At 51.2% G+C, this 14,195-nt stretch overlaps 3 protein-coding genes across 4 annotated transcripts in view; 2 read left to right on the top strand and 1 right to left on the bottom strand.

The window, feature by feature from the left end:
* Positions 1-27: 27 nt before the first annotated feature.
* On the top strand, positions 28-6,563 carry vcam1b (vascular cell adhesion molecule 1b). Its single transcript, XM_076171926.1, has 8 exons — positions 28-625; positions 1,188-1,487; positions 1,744-2,052; positions 2,377-2,628; positions 2,825-3,094; positions 3,173-3,448; positions 4,342-4,611; positions 5,581-6,563. Exons 1-8 carry the CDS (start codon positions 580-582, stop codon positions 5,745-5,747), a joined length of 1,890 nt encoding a protein of 629 aa, XP_076028041.1. The 5' UTR covers positions 28-579; the 3' UTR covers positions 5,748-6,563.
* A 2,490-nt stretch (positions 6,564-9,053) lies between these two features.
* On the top strand, positions 9,054-13,523 carry slc30a7 (solute carrier family 30 member 7). 2 transcript variants are annotated; one of them, XM_076171928.1, is made up of 11 exons: positions 9,054-9,234; positions 9,482-9,583; positions 9,782-9,895; positions 9,999-10,086; positions 10,307-10,436; positions 10,541-10,744; positions 10,975-11,016; positions 11,239-11,374; positions 12,504-12,594; positions 12,673-12,822; positions 12,988-13,523. In XM_076171928.1, exons 1-11 carry the CDS (start codon positions 9,155-9,157, stop codon positions 13,033-13,035), a joined length of 1,185 nt encoding a protein of 394 aa, XP_076028043.1. In that variant the 5' UTR covers positions 9,054-9,154; the 3' UTR covers positions 13,036-13,523. The 2 variants fall into 2 exon arrangements, with proteins under 2 accessions (XP_076028043.1, XP_076028042.1); XM_076171927.1 differs by having other exon boundaries at positions 9,055-9,234; positions 10,972-11,016.
* A 132-nt stretch (positions 13,524-13,655) lies between these two features.
* The window catches only part of dph5 (diphthamide biosynthesis 5), a 4,131-nt gene continuing 3,591 nt past the window's right edge, over positions 13,656-14,195 (bottom strand). Inside the window, 1 exon segment of the mRNA XM_076171929.1 lies at positions 13,656-14,046. Coding sequence (XP_076028044.1) covers positions 13,814-14,046 — 233 coding nt within the window. The 3' untranslated portion in view covers positions 13,656-13,813.

The raw sequence follows: 14,195 nt of genomic DNA, 5'->3' as shown, positions 1-14,195 counted from the left end.
CTGTCTGTTTAGATCATCAGTCACACGGCGTCGCTACTCAAACACTCACACCAGCGTCACAGCAGCCGGTGTGAGTGTGTTATCTCACACACAGTGAGGTCCATCTCCACACCGAACCCTCAGCTGACCCCACAGATGGACGGTTGAACTGTTTAAAGTGTGAAGGGTTAATGTCCCAGCACCTACAATCATCTACAATCATCTGGAGGCTTTGGTTTATTTGGAGCGTTTGATCTTTGAGCCATAATTGAGTTTGACTCTGTAAACATTGCAGCAGACCTCAGAGGAGCCTGAAGCTGAGACTCCCTCGCTGTGTTTCAGCCACAGTGTTCTACAGGAAATGGACGGTCTGTGGGCAGCAGAGGGCGCTGTGGGTCTGAGGATGCACCTCAGAGAGGGGGGGGGGAGGGGTAGAGAGAGAGACGGAGCGAGGGATAAAAGGAGGCAGAGCAGCAGGAGGACTCATTCATTCTGACCCGTTTCAGAGGTTTTGTGAGAGCAGCTGGAGCCTTAAAGGCGTCGAGACAAAGGAACGCTCCTCTGCTTCACTCACAAACATCTGGCCTGCTGGGGGAGGACATGGACCTGCTGCCTGGGAGGAGGACCTTTGTTCAGCTGCACACAGGTACCACAATCCACTCACTTTGTTAATCATGGTGATGATAGAAGGTCAGAGGTCAGAGGTCGTGTGGCTCTGCTCACCCTATGACTCAATCAAACATCAGACAGAAGAAAACCATGAAGAAACTTAATAACTAAATGCTTTCAGATGTTTCTAATGTGTTTGAATGTTTCTGCTCATACCTGTCCGTGACCCCACATGGGGTCGTGACCCCAAGGGGTGTCATGACCCAGAGAAGGCTTCATAGATCATTCTATAGATCTATACAGACTGAGTGTAAACTAACAAACTGAACACATCTGGACGTAATATAGAGAAATAAATACAAAAGTAAGATTTCAGCAGTTATGGCGATGAGTTTGGTTGCTGGTGGAATGGAGCCGTTGCCATGGCAGCAGCAGTTGAGGCAACCAGAATGATCATTTTCTCTTCCGTGCCTCAGAGTCCAGTGGAGTCGGTCTGCACTTTAGTTTGGTGGCCATATGAGCTTTGTGTAACAGTTTGATGGGAGTGAGACTGACTCTCCATGTGACACGTTCATCTCAGGTTGTGTGTGTTTGTGCAGTGTGTGTGTTGTTGTGGCTCAGTGTGCAGGCTCTGCACATAGAGGTGCAGCCCAGGAAAGCTCTGTTCAGACTGGGCCAGCGCAGACAACTCCGCTGCTCTGTGCACGACTGTCCCGGCCAAGCCGACCTCACCTGGACACTGCTGGGGGACAAACCACTGACCGGCAGCGTCAACACCAGTGGGGCCGAGTCTGTGATGACCTTTGACCCTGTGATGATCGACCATGAAGCCACTCTGCTGTGCAAAGTCAGCTGTGGGCATGAGAGCAAACATGCCAGAGCCTCTGTTCAAGTTTACTGTGAGTGACCTCTCTCTCTCTCTCTCTCTCTCTCTCTCTCTCTCTCTCTCTCTCTCTCTCTCTCTCTCTCTCTCTCTCTCTCTCTCTCTCTCTCTCTCTCTCTCTCTCTCTCTCTCTCTCTCTCTCTCTCTCTCTCTCTCTCTCTCTCTCTCTCCTCCCCCCCCTCCGGTCAGTGTGCTGCCCCCTGCTGGACACACTGAGCACCCGTGATGTGAGATGATCCATCTGTGTTTTGTGTCTCCTGGTTGTTGTCCAGCGTTCCCAGAGGCCCCTGTGATCCGTGGCCAGGACCGGCTGAGGCTGGGTCAGGAGGCGACCCTGTTCTGTGAGGTGTCTGACCTTTACCCTGTGGAGCTGCTGACCCTTGATTGGCTGAGAGGAGATGACCTCATGCAGACAAACTCTGATTTCACTCCTACGTCCACCTCTGTCCTGGTCCTGTACAGCTTCACCCCCAACACAGAGGACAGAGGAGAGAACATCACCTGCAGGGCCACGCTGGACCTGCAGGGGCTGGCTGCCGAGGACAGGACCAGAGAGACCAGCGTCCCCCTGCTCCCCCGCTGTACGTCCAATCACCACTTACACTTCCTGTGTGTCAAACTCATCCTGCCAGAATGTGGAGGGTCACCATGAACCCAAACCAGGGTTTAAGGGGTTAGAGGGTTAGGGACCTGATGCAGAGGACATGTGGGACGCTCACTGTGTGGGGGCGACAGATATGTCCTGCACGTTTAGCGCTCCACTGTTTATCTGCTTCAGAGTTAAACTCCAAAAGTCTAAAGTTTTTGTGTTTCTGAAGCCATTCTCGCAAAAATTTCCAGAACTTTCGCCGCAAAAGCCCAAATGTCAGAACAGGAGAGGGTTAACATCTCACCCCCCCCTGCAGATGCTCCTGTTGTCACGGCGATACCAGACCGGGTGACAGTGATGTCCGGTTCCTCTCTCACGCTCTCCTGCTCCGCTGAAGGAAACCCAGAGCCTCAGATCAGTTGGAGCTCCGGGCCTGCAGGGGCGCCTCTGAGCCGGACCTCGCAGCTCCACCTCGGGCCCGCCACCCTGAACCAGACCGGGCTGTACCACTGCCAGGCTGCCAACAGTGAGGGGAACCACACGGCCACTGTGGAGGTCCAGGTCCACGGTCAGTCAGTGTTTACATTCATGATGTGATGAAGATGAGAACATGGAGCAGCTCTTCACCATCACATCAACCATCAATCAGCACGTCGCTCTACAATAAAACCTTTCTAAAAACTCATTTCTAGAACTTTGCTTTGCTGTCCTGTAGATCTGATGTTCTGTCCGTGTGTTTTGACACCTGTCTGTCTCTCTGGCAGCTCCGCCCACCAACACCTCCATCACTGTGAGTCCAGGCCTGGAGGTGCAGGAGGGCCAGGAGGTGCTGGTCTCCTGTCGCTCTGAAGGAGCTCCCGCCCCGACGCTGCTGCTGAGGAGGGGCGGCCAGGAGGGGGCGGAGCTTCACACCGCTAACTCCTCCGCGTCCTTCAACCTGTCCTCGGCCCTGAAGGACGACTCCGGCCTCTACCAGTGCCACGCCTCCAACCAGTACGGCTCCCAAGTGGTCAACGCCTCCATCACTGTCAGAGGTCAGAGGGCGTGACCTCTTCTGACCTCAGCTGATCCCTCACAAATGTCTTCATGTGTAATGAGAAGTTTCCTTTCAGCTCTGCAGGTGGAGCTGACGCCGCCGGTTGCAGCAGCAGAAAGAGGATCAGGTTTACTCCTGACCTGTAGGGCCTCAGGTTGTCTCCACACAGTCCTGACCTGGAGGAGTCCTCAGAAACTGCTGTCCACGTCCGTCCAGTCGGGGATGGATCAGCAGGACAGCATGTCCCTGCTGTACCTGGAGGACTTGGACATGCAGGACGAGGGACGATACAGCTGTGTGGCCGAGTGTGGCTCTGTCACCAAGACCAGACACACTCAGGTCCACGTCTACTGTGAGTACCACCATCACAGACACGGGCCCTCAGGAGGGACGGGGTGGGGTGGAGCTTGTGGTTATAAACATGGTGCGTTTCCTGTTTGGTGAATCTGAAGTGAAACGATCCACAGTGAAAATCTCTCACGGAGTCCGGAACAGGAAGTGGTTTTATTTCTGTCTTGCAGATCTTAGAACGATCACAGATGTTTGTCATGTGAGACTTTGTTGGTCCTGCGGGGTTCAGCTCTGAATCATCCAGTGAGTGGAGGAGGATGGTTTCCTGCGTGCTCAGCAGCACTAAGGCAGAGGTCATGTTGTTTGGACAGATTTAACTCAGCTGAACGCGGCTATAAGCCGTGAGATCAAAGGTTAAAGGTTAAACTCTTGCTAGAGTGTCCCGGCATACAGCAGTCTGTCTTTAATCTGAGCGAGGGAAAAACTCTGGCACCCGTAGGGAAGAGGGGACAGGACGGAGGAGAGCGAGGTCAAGCCGGGGCTCCGTGAGAAGAACCAGATCCTCCTACACATCACAGGGAGACGGGGGGGTGAAGACACCAGGAGACCAGCAGGGAGTCCAAAACTGAAAGTGTGAGAGATTCCAGGCCCGTGCTGAGATGTTCCAGAGCTTCATCTGTATCTGACTGTATGACAGAGGTCACACAGAGGTCATGGCACGTGTTTAGGCTTGACCTGCTCATATTATTGCACAAGACTGAAAGTCCAGCTCCTCCTGAAAAAGCAAAGTATCGTGTTTGATGCTGAGTGTCCAAGCAGCAGCAGTGTTCAGATGATGACATCATATCAGCTGTGCAGGAGTTTCAGCTCACTTCTTATCAGTCAACCCTTATAATGGAGGACCAAGCTCTGGTGTGGGGGTCAGAGTGTGACTGTGGGCTGTTTGTGTTTCAGCTCCGCCCACCAACACCTCCATCACTGTGAGTCCAGGCCTGGAGGTGCAGGAGGGCCAGGAGGTGCTGGTCTCCTGTCGCTCTGAAGGAGCTCCCGCCCCGACGCTGCTGCTGAGGAGGGGCGGCCAGGAGGGGGCGGAGCTTCACACCGCTAACTCCTCCGCGTCCTTCAACCTGTCCTCGGCCCTGAAGGACGACTCCGGCCTCTACCAGTGCCACGCCTCCAACCAGTACGGCTCCCAAGTGGTCAACGCCTCCATCACTGTCAGAGGTCAGAGGGCGTGACCTTTCTGGTGGTTTCTATGTTTGTTATGGGGTCAAGTTTGATATCAGGGAGGATCACAGTAAACTAAAGTCTGAGGTTACAATCCTCAGACAAATAAGCATCAAGTTATCTCAGTAGTAAACAGGAAGTGGGAGGAAGTGTGATCCATATGTCCACCTGTCTGTCCACCTGTCTGTCCAGCTGTCTTTGGACTTCCAGTGCTCGTTGCGTTGGCAGCAAATATGAGACTGAGAACACATAATAATAAGATAAGATAAGATATCCCGAGGGAAATGACTGTGCAACAGTTACAGAACAGCATGACAGACAAGAGCCAGGAATCAGAAATCACCACACTAGTGCAAGAATGAAAAAAGTGCAAGAATGCAAGAAAGCTAATAAGTACAAGATAAGTACAAACAATAAGGGGGGTATGAAGTACACACAATTGGGGGAACAGTACATGACAGCATAAGTACATAAAGGTCCAAAGTGACCTTCACTTGTGTTTTCCTAGCTGATTGTAGCTTCAGTCATCTTCATGTGTCCCCCTGTGTCCCCCTGTGTCCCCTTGTGTCCCCCTGTGTCCCCCTGTGTCCCCCTGCAGAGCCACACTCTGGTCTCTGTTATCCAGTCAGGACCTCCACAGCTTCCTCACTTCTTCCTTCTGCTTTCTGTCCAACATGTGAAAGCTGCTGACGTTTGTCTCTCACTTCTTCTCTCACGTTGACTTCACACAGCAGCAGAGGTTTGATCTCACTGTGTGTTTAGAGTCCAGGACCCCAGGCAGAGGTCAGAACCTCTGACCCTCAGGAGTGGAGCGGCCCGTCAGCCCTCCTGCTGCTCTGTGGGAGCTCATGCTCACTGAGCGCTGATTTGACAAATCTGTTTCCTTTAACAAAGTGTGCAAAATCTAAATAAAGGCCTGTCTGCCTGTCTCATTGTCTGTCTGACTGCTGTCTCACTGTCATGCAGGGAGAAGCAGCACTCTTTCTCCAGAGCTCAGCATCATCATCATCATCCCTGTGGTTTGTCTTGCCGCTGGACTGGCAGGTGTTGCTCTGCTGCTGGACTACCTGAGGAGATCCAGGAAGAAAGGCTTCTACCATCTGGCCCGGGCTGCCCCCCCCCCCTCAGCCTGACCCACACACTGGTGTTGTAGCTACAACACCCGAGCATGTGCCCCCCTAAGACAAGGACACCACGTCACAACAGCAGGGGGGCGGGGGGGCTACCGTGCCCCTCAACGTGTGCCAGACCTTTCAAAACATGGATACAGCATCCTGACATGATGTCACACCTAACACGTTGCTTCATCTGACCCCGTCCACAGCTCCTGCTGGTCCTGGAGCTGTGGCTGCTTCCATTCCACCACAGAAACACTGGAGCTCAGCTGGAGAACCAGCAGAAGGGTGAAGCGTGGAGATGACATCATCATATTGGTAAACACTGTCGTGGCTGTGCAGCAGTCTGACTTTAGGCCATGAGGGCAACAAGTATTCAGCCTGTCTTTAATGTGATGTTGGATATGATGATCTGTCACAGGAGCAGGTTTTGGGGCCACAGTTTGATCTGAATCCCAAAGCAGCAGCAGAGTGTCTTTATTAAGCTTAATGTGTGTGAATATTCTGCCCCCTCCAGCTCCAATCCAACCTAATGTGGCCTCTTCAGACATGGCTCATTACTTATCAATCATCCCTTGTAACTGGAGGAGACCAAGGCGTCCAGACTGAAAGTAACGACCACATGTTTCAGATGGACTTGGTGTTTCTGTGTTGTTTCACTGATCTGACCTGAATGCTAATGTTGTGTGGTTTGCCTTCATTAAATGTAACCATGGAGACGTCTCAGCTGGTAACCATGACAACTCACTGAGCTGAAGCGCTCTCTCTCTCTCTTTCCTGGCTTGAGATGGAACATGTTCAGGAGTGAATGTGGATCTCCACACACACACACACACGCACACACACGCACACACACACCTTCCTGTGGCTAGCTGAAGATTAACATCAGCCATCATCATTGTCATCATCATCAACCGCCTCCTCCTCCTCTTCCTCCTCTTCCTCCTCCTCCTCCAGCTTGTATCCAGTTGGTTTCTGGGCTGAAAGTTGCTTAGTGAAGATAAACGTGAGTCTGAACTTCCGTCTGCTGTTTTTCAGGCTCTCTGCTGTGTCCTGCTGTGACCTCTGACCTCTGTCTGTTGTTGTGTAAGACTGTGCTGAGTGAGAGAACAGACTTTTTGCTGCGTCTCCTTATTTTTAATCGCAGCTCTGCTGGCATTTCCTGTCTTGAAGACCCCCACACGCTGTGGTGGAGGTGAAGAGGAGGAGCTCTGGTTCAGGAGGATCTCGCTCCATCTTCACTCTGACAGCAGGAGCGCTGACCTTTAACCCTCCAATCACTGTGCACTTCCTGAGGCCCTGAAGCTGATCAGCTCTGTGTTACCACAGAAACACACATCACTGCACTTTTATAACACAAAGGCTACGCAGACCAACATCAGATGGATTATTGATTTCCTAATGAATCCACTGATTGCTTTACAGATTGATAGATTGAACGTTATTGCTTAATGTACCAGTGAATGAATTACTAACTACTGAATGATGTATTAATGAAATGAGTCACTGGTTTCCATCTAAATCCCTGAGGAGGTCCTCAGAGTTGAAGAGACTCACATGAAGGTAACTGGCTGTGGTTCCAGGGGTTCTTATAGGGTTCTGGAGGTCCTTGTGAGGAATGCAGGGGTCCTTCAATAGCTTCAATGGAAGAGTTGAACGGGTGATGCAATGTTCTTGGGGTCCATGAAAAACCTTAGCAGTTCTGGAAGGGGTTCTATGGGACCTTTGGCTGACAAGACTTTTATGAGTCTTTTCAGCCCTTGAAAAGTTCAAGGGGTCAAACGGTGATGTGGATACTGAGTAAGTTGTCGGGGTTAATGGAGGTTAAAGGGATCGTTAAGAGAGTTCTGTGGACTCTGAAGGTTTTATGGGGACTTTGAAATGGCTCCAGAAGTCCTTGAGTTGGAGGTTCCAGGGGTTGGTGGAGATGTTTGAAGGGTTGTTGGGATGTTCTAGGTGTTCTCATGGGGTCTGAGTGGAGGCCTTGAGAAGGTTCTAGGGCCCATTGTGGAGGACGTTTGATGAACCTTCATCGGCAGACAGCTCGTCTCATCTCCTCTGACCGTTCATGTCTCTCATATTGACATTAGTACATCTGTCCGTTTGAGCACACAGTGTACAGTGTGTAGCTTTATTGTGTAACGTTTGTAACATCCTGAATACAAAGATGATTTGTTGCATTTGTTGCTGGACTCTACTCCTGGACGGTCCATTGGGCTTTAGCTCCATCTGCTGGTCAGACTCAGAGCAGCATGAACGCAACAGCTCAGTTTGATGAAGTGCAGCTGTGTTTGGACAGAAGCTTTGGATCCCCCTGAATCTTCCTCTTCATATTTTATCTGTAATTCCTGTTTGCTTTCAGTGTTTTACTACTTTATCTTTTACAGCACAGGGCTTTGCACCTTTGGGACACCAGAGGAGGTCAAACAGGAAGTCAAAGCTTTTATTTCTGGCTTTATTTCATTGGGGAAAACAGCAGGACTAAGTACAGACCTTACTCCCAGCTGACTCTTTGGACCCACACAATCAAGTAGAAGATGATCAAACGGCTTCTCAAACACTGGAGGTGGGTCCAGTGGAGCTGCTGCTTAGTCTGACAGTTAACTGACAAATGTTGCAAGTTTTACGACACATTACGACACGTTTCGTCAGACCAGAAGACGCCAAGATGACCTGCAGCAAAAGTTCTCTAAATGGCCACCACAACCTGAACAGCAGCAACAACTCTTCAAAGCACTTCTTCCCCTCGGTGATATTGTTTGTCTGAGGAAGCTCCATGTTGGAGCTCCGTGTTGTGTTGTGTCTGCAGCTGGACTCCAGCCTGGACCGACACAGCTTCACTCCTCTGAGCCTCAGAGCAGCAGAGCAGCAGGCCCTGCGTGTCTCTCTGCCTTCCCATCATGCAACACGAGAAGCCACAGCCGTGTGGATCTCAAACATGTCAGGGTTCACATGAACATGACTCAGTCTGAACTCACCCAAACGGGTCACCAACCACCAGGAAGCCCACATCAGAGTCCTCAGCGCCGCTCAGGATCTCATCTGCTCGCTGCTCCACCAGCTCTCTGTCTGCATAGAGCTGCTCCTGCATGCGCGCACACAGACACACAGCTCACTACTGATCTGTGTAAAGATGTAGCGCCGCTCCAGCTACTTCACACGTCACAGAAATAAAATATAAAAAGGAAAGTATTCATCAACAACTAAACAAAATCAAACAGAGAAACATTTTCATTTGAAAACCAAAAATGGGGAAATGTAAAGAGACAAATATGAGTCAGACTTATCAGTGAACGGAAGCTCATCGAGGGGACGCTTTTATTTTGTAAGCGGACCAAAGAGGAAGTTGAAAGCTAGCTTAGATTTGCGAGACCATAGAGTGAGTGAGTGAGTGAGTGTATGTGTGTGTGTGTTGGGCTGTTAAAATGTTACCATTATCCATAAAAGACGACGAGTACAAACCCGCCAAGTTCAACTTGCTGGTTAAACTCTCTGGGTGGTTCAGGTAAGCGGCGCCGGTTTAGAGCTAACTGCGGCTAACCAGCTGTGACTCCAGCCTGTGGAATGCTAATGCTAACCGGCTGGCCGGCTAATAAATCACACATCGGCAGTTTAAACTTCATTTATGTTCATCAGACGTTTGTTCAGACGCGTCGTCAGCTCTGTGTGGTCACTAAGGTTACGGGTGGCAGTGTGTCTCACGTCGGCCTGTGCGCTGGGATGTGAACATCTTCGTGTGTTTTGTGTTTCAGGTCGATCCTCGCAGATAAAACGTCCAGAAATCTCTTCTGCTTCTTGTGTCTCAATCTGTCCTTCGCCTTCGTGGAGCTCACATACGGAATCTGGAGCAACAGGTGAGCGAACACAGCTGCTCTGCCGCTGCTCCAGGATGTGCCACGTATGTGTTAGAGTGAGTGAGTGTGTGTGTGTGTGTGTGTGTGTGTGTGTGTGTGTGTGTGTGTGTGTGTGTGTGTGTGTGTGTGTGTGTGTGTGTGTTACATACAGCTCTATGTGCAGAGCCCTGATATGTGTGTGTGTGTGTGTGTTCTCAGCCTAGGTCTGATCTCAGACTCCTTCCACATGTTCTTTGACTGCACGGCTCTGCTGGCTGGTCTGGCAGCCTCAGTCATCTCCAGGTGGAGAGCCAACGACAGCTTCTCCTACGGGTACGACTCCTCACTCTGACCTCCATTACTCTGGTCTGACACACACACACACACACAGTGAGTGCTGTACAGGGTCAAAGGTCATGTTTGTTGTTTGTTGTAGGTACGTGCGTGCAGAAGTGCTGGCAGGCTTCGTCAATGGTCTCTTCCTCATCTTCACCGCATTCTTCATCTTCTCTGAAGCAGTGGAGGTAAAGGGTGGGGGCAGTGTCACACACACACACACACACACACACACACACACCTCAGTAGCAGCAGCACCATGATGGAGCTCCTCACACACAGATGTTTACAGTCATCACAGCTTCTTTAGATTTGAACACGAGTTTGATTCATGGAGCAGCAGTGCTGAGTAAACCTGTCTGTCTGATGACCTGTCTGTCTGTCTGACGACCTGTCTGTCTGTCTCAGAGAGCTCTGGAGCCTCCTGATATTCACCACGAGCGTCTCCTGCCCGTCTCTGTTGCTGGTTTGCTGGTCAATTTAGTTGGCGTCTTCGTTTTCCAGCATGGTGGCCACGGCCACTCACATGGAGAGGGAGGTAACACGTCCAACTGTGTAGAGCCTCAGTGTAGCTCTGTAGAGCCTCAGTGTAGCTCTGTAGAGCCTCAGTGTAGCTCTAACCCTAACCCCCTCCCCCCTCAGGTCACGGTCACAGCCACTCTCTGTTTAATGGCAGTGTAAATCAGGACCACAGTCATGGAGGACACGACCACATGTCCAAACACGGAGGACACGGCCACAGTCACGATGACCACGGACACGGACACAGTCACGATGACCACGGAGGTCACGGACACAGTCACCACGGACACGGACACGGTGGTCACGAGGAGCCGGGCTCCCACGGTGAGCATCTGTCTGATCCTCAACAAGCTAGTTTGATTGGCCGGAGGGTCTCATGCTGTAGATGAGGACCTCAACAGGCCATCGGCAGACGGGGATGGTTGCTAGGAAACGTCTGGCTGGATATTGACCTCACATGGCGATTAGCTGATGTTTACTCAGATGGCTGGGGTTGTCGTCATGGCAATGTGAGCAGCTGAGTGATGTTTGTGTCTCTGGTCCTCACTCAGAAGATCTTCGGCCAGCAAAAGGCTCCAGTAATCAGATCCTGCAGGGTGAGACACGCCCACAAACAGACACGCCCACCTCACACCAACACAACAAGTGCACTTAGGTTAACTCATTGATTGGAGGAAAGTTCTGGATCATTTTGATCCCAAAAATTGCAAATAATAAATATTTTTGTTTCCATGCGACACACTGAGTTTGAGTGTGTAGCTCAACCAGGATCCACCTCTTTAACTGTGTCTCTCTCCCTCTCCCTCTCTCTCTCTCAGGCGTCCTGCTGCACATCATAGCCGACACGTTGGGCAGCGTTGGCGTCATCATCTCAGCTCTGCTGATGCAGAAGTACAACCTGATGATCGCCGACCCCATCTGCTCCATGCTCATCTCCATCCTCATCGGAGTCAGGTGACACACACACACACACACACACACACACACACACACACACACACACACACACACACACACACACACACACACACACACACACACACACACACACACACAGCCAGCAGGTGGCAGCAGTCCCTCAGTAATGTTGCTGATCTTTACAAACTAAGATAAGATGAAAGTTTATCAAAGGACTGTAACAGTCAGAGTGCAGAATGAGAACCAGAACCAGAAATCACCTAAACCACTGCAACCCATCTTGTTCATGTCACACCGTCATGACCCAAAGGTTCAGATTCATGACCTCACCGTTTACAAACGGAGAGGCAGAACACGCAGCCATGGCAACGGGACAGAAAAACTCAACTGAATTGTGGCTCAAAGACTAAAACGGTCAGCGAGGTGTGTGTGTGTGTGTGTGTGTGTGTGTGTGTGTGTGTGTGTGTGTGTGTGTGTGTGTGTGTGTGTGTGTGTGTGTGTGTGTGTGTGTGTGTGTGTGTGTGTGTGTGTGTGTGTGTGTGTGTGTGTGTGTGTGTGTGTGTGTGTGTGTGTCAGTCAAACAGAAACTTAACAGAGTTAAAGAAGTTAAATGTGTTTGCTGAGGAGCAGAAGCTTCAGACAGGAAAGCAGCGAACAATGCAGAGTGAGTGCAGACTTCCTGTTTGCTCTCCTTCTTTTCCTTCAGGGATGAAAGGGTCAAAAATGAAAACATTCCAGTGGTTTTCCATGTTTGAGATCATTCAGTTTAAATGTACATTCCTGCACATGGAGGGAAGAAATCATCCACAAGTCCAGGACTCATCTGGAAAATGGTCAGCAGTAATGTGAAGTATCTGATAATGGAGCTCAGAACCAACAGAACCAACCGCACGCCTCAGGTTACTGCAGGCACACGCACATGCCACGCTCAGCCAGCACCAAACACGCACACGCACTGTGCACCGTGTTCTTACAGATCCATGTACTTCAGATGAACCAGATGAGGGTGCGTTTGGTTTTTGGGAGTCACCAGGTTGTGTGGTTAGAGGGGGTGGAGCCTCAGAGTCAGAAACTACTGCCACGTCTTCTCCAATTGGCTGCTGAGTTCAGGTCAGCCCTGCTCAGCGAGTCTGACCTCTGACCTCTGACCCTGTCCCGACTGCAGCGTGGTGCCGTTACTGCGGGAGTCCATCCGGATCCTGATGCAGAGGACCCCTCCCTCCCTGGACCAGGCCCTCCCTGAGTGCTACCAGAGGGTGAGTGAACTCAGACCCATGTGTTTGATGAGTCAGCTGTCTCTCTGGTCTGTCCTGACCTGTGTGTGGTGCGTTCAGGTGCAGCAGCTGCAGGGCGTGTATAACCTTCAGGAGCCCCACTTCTGGACTCTGTGCACCGACGTTTACATCGGGACCCTCAAACTGCTGGTGGCGCCAGATGCAGACGCACGCTGGATCCTCAGCCAGACCCACCACATCTTCACACAGGTACCTGAAGGCACCACGCCGCCCGTTCATGACTCTAAAGTCAAGCTGAAGTCACGTTTGGTTCATTCAGATTCTGTAGATTTGTCCTGATCTTCATCTGAGTCTAACGTGGCCCGGAAACATGCTGAGGTCAAAGGTCACTCCCTGCGTGTCCTCTGTGTGCAGGCAGGAGTACGTCAGCTGTACGTGCAGGTGGAGACGGCTGCCATGTAGACGCTCCTCCTCCTCCTCCTCCTCCTCCTCCTCCAGACTCCTGGGACCAAAGCCCTCAGTCTGCTGCTCCAGGTCCTCCTGATCCCTGGACCCTGGACCCTGGACCAAAGCTGTACTGCAGGACAGACTGAGGCCGGGCGGGGGGATGGGGGTGGACAGCTAGAACTGATCTCCAATGATGCTCTACTCTGGTGCTTCCTGGATGAACTGGTATAAGCCCCGCCTCCTCCACTTTGATTCCATTTTAAATGATCCGTCTGCGTCTGAGAGCCGCAGCCCCACTTTAACCTGAGCAAAGCATTCTGGGTAAGTGCCTTCATCATTAATCAGTGACAATCCAAGTCCATTTCCTGTGGAGATCCAGACCTTGGTCAGCAGAGTGACATCATGTGGCAGAGCTGCGAGCTGATTGGTCGTCCCTCCATGCTTCTCTGTGCCAAACTAAATTCATTCTTTTTTATCTGTAATAAATCTTTCTGTTTTACTGAGCTGGAGGTTCCTCACTGTTTATTCAATGACATCACCATATTTCCCACAATCCTCTCCTCTGCTTCCCCACCCAAACTCCGACCAGAAGGCCGATTGGTCTGCAGGGCGAATGAAACAAACTGGGTGACCTCTGACTTTTAACATCCTCCACTTTATTCTGGGGTCACAGACCAAACATCTCTGATCGATCACTGATCAAATACTGTTACATTGATTAGCTTTAGTTTGACACAAACTCACTTTGTCTGCTACTTGAGCAGCGCACGGCGCCCCCTGCAGGCCGTCTGAGTTAGGAGGTGAAGGTGGAGCCGTCCGTGGCCCTCAGGTGGTCCAGGGCGTTTGGTTCTGCACTCAGACGCAGCATGTCCACCTCCAGCGGGTGGAGCTGTCCCGTGACCATCAGCGAGTGCAGCGGAGCGCCGAGGTCACACGAGGTCAGCTGGCGCAAGGTCGCTGTCCGGATCTCCTGGTCTTCGGCGCCGATCCGGGCCACGCCCACGCACACCGTCTCCTCCGTCAGGCCTGGAGGGGCGGAGGGAAGATGTCAGGGCTTTAATGACACTGGATTTGTTTATTTTCATTTCAATACTTTTTATTTGACCAATAATAGGATGATGTCATACAGAGACGGACAGATCAGACAGCATTATGTGAAAACATACACAAATAAA

The sequence above is a fragment of the Genypterus blacodes genome, unplaced genomic scaffold (genome assembly GCF_046128005.1).
Source record: "Genypterus blacodes isolate CSIRO-AG114 ecotype Tasmania unplaced genomic scaffold, CSIRO-AGI_Gbla_v1 ptg000276l_1, whole genome shotgun sequence".
Taxonomy (NCBI): domain Eukaryota; kingdom Metazoa; phylum Chordata; class Actinopteri; order Ophidiiformes; family Ophidiidae; genus Genypterus; species Genypterus blacodes.
Note: the sequence above shows the minus strand (reverse complement) of the source record. Positions and strands in the feature narration are given on the sequence as shown.

Bases quoted from the DNA above. Each gene is read 5' to 3' on its own strand.
- vcam1b (XM_076171926.1), top strand. From the start codon at position 580: ATGGACCTGCTGCCTGGGAGGAGGACCTTTGTTCAGCTGCACACAG. The intron at 2,629-2,824 runs GTCAGTCAGTGT...TCTCTCTGGCAG, and splicing joins TGTGGAGGTCCAGGTCCACG to CTCCGCCCACCAACACCTCC. The intron at 3,449-4,341 runs GTGAGTACCACC...TTTGTGTTTCAG, and splicing joins CACTCAGGTCCACGTCTACT to CTCCGCCCACCAACACCTCC.
- slc30a7 (XM_076171927.1), top strand. From the start codon at position 9,155: ATGTTACCATTATCCATAAAAGACGACGAGTACAAACCCGCCAAGTTC. The intron at 10,745-10,971 runs GTGAGCATCTGT...GTCCTCACTCAG, and splicing joins CGAGGAGCCGGGCTCCCACG to AAGATCTTCGGCCAGCAAAA. The intron at 12,595-12,672 runs GTGAGTGAACTC...TGGTGCGTTCAG, and splicing joins TCCCTGAGTGCTACCAGAGG to GTGCAGCAGCTGCAGGGCGT.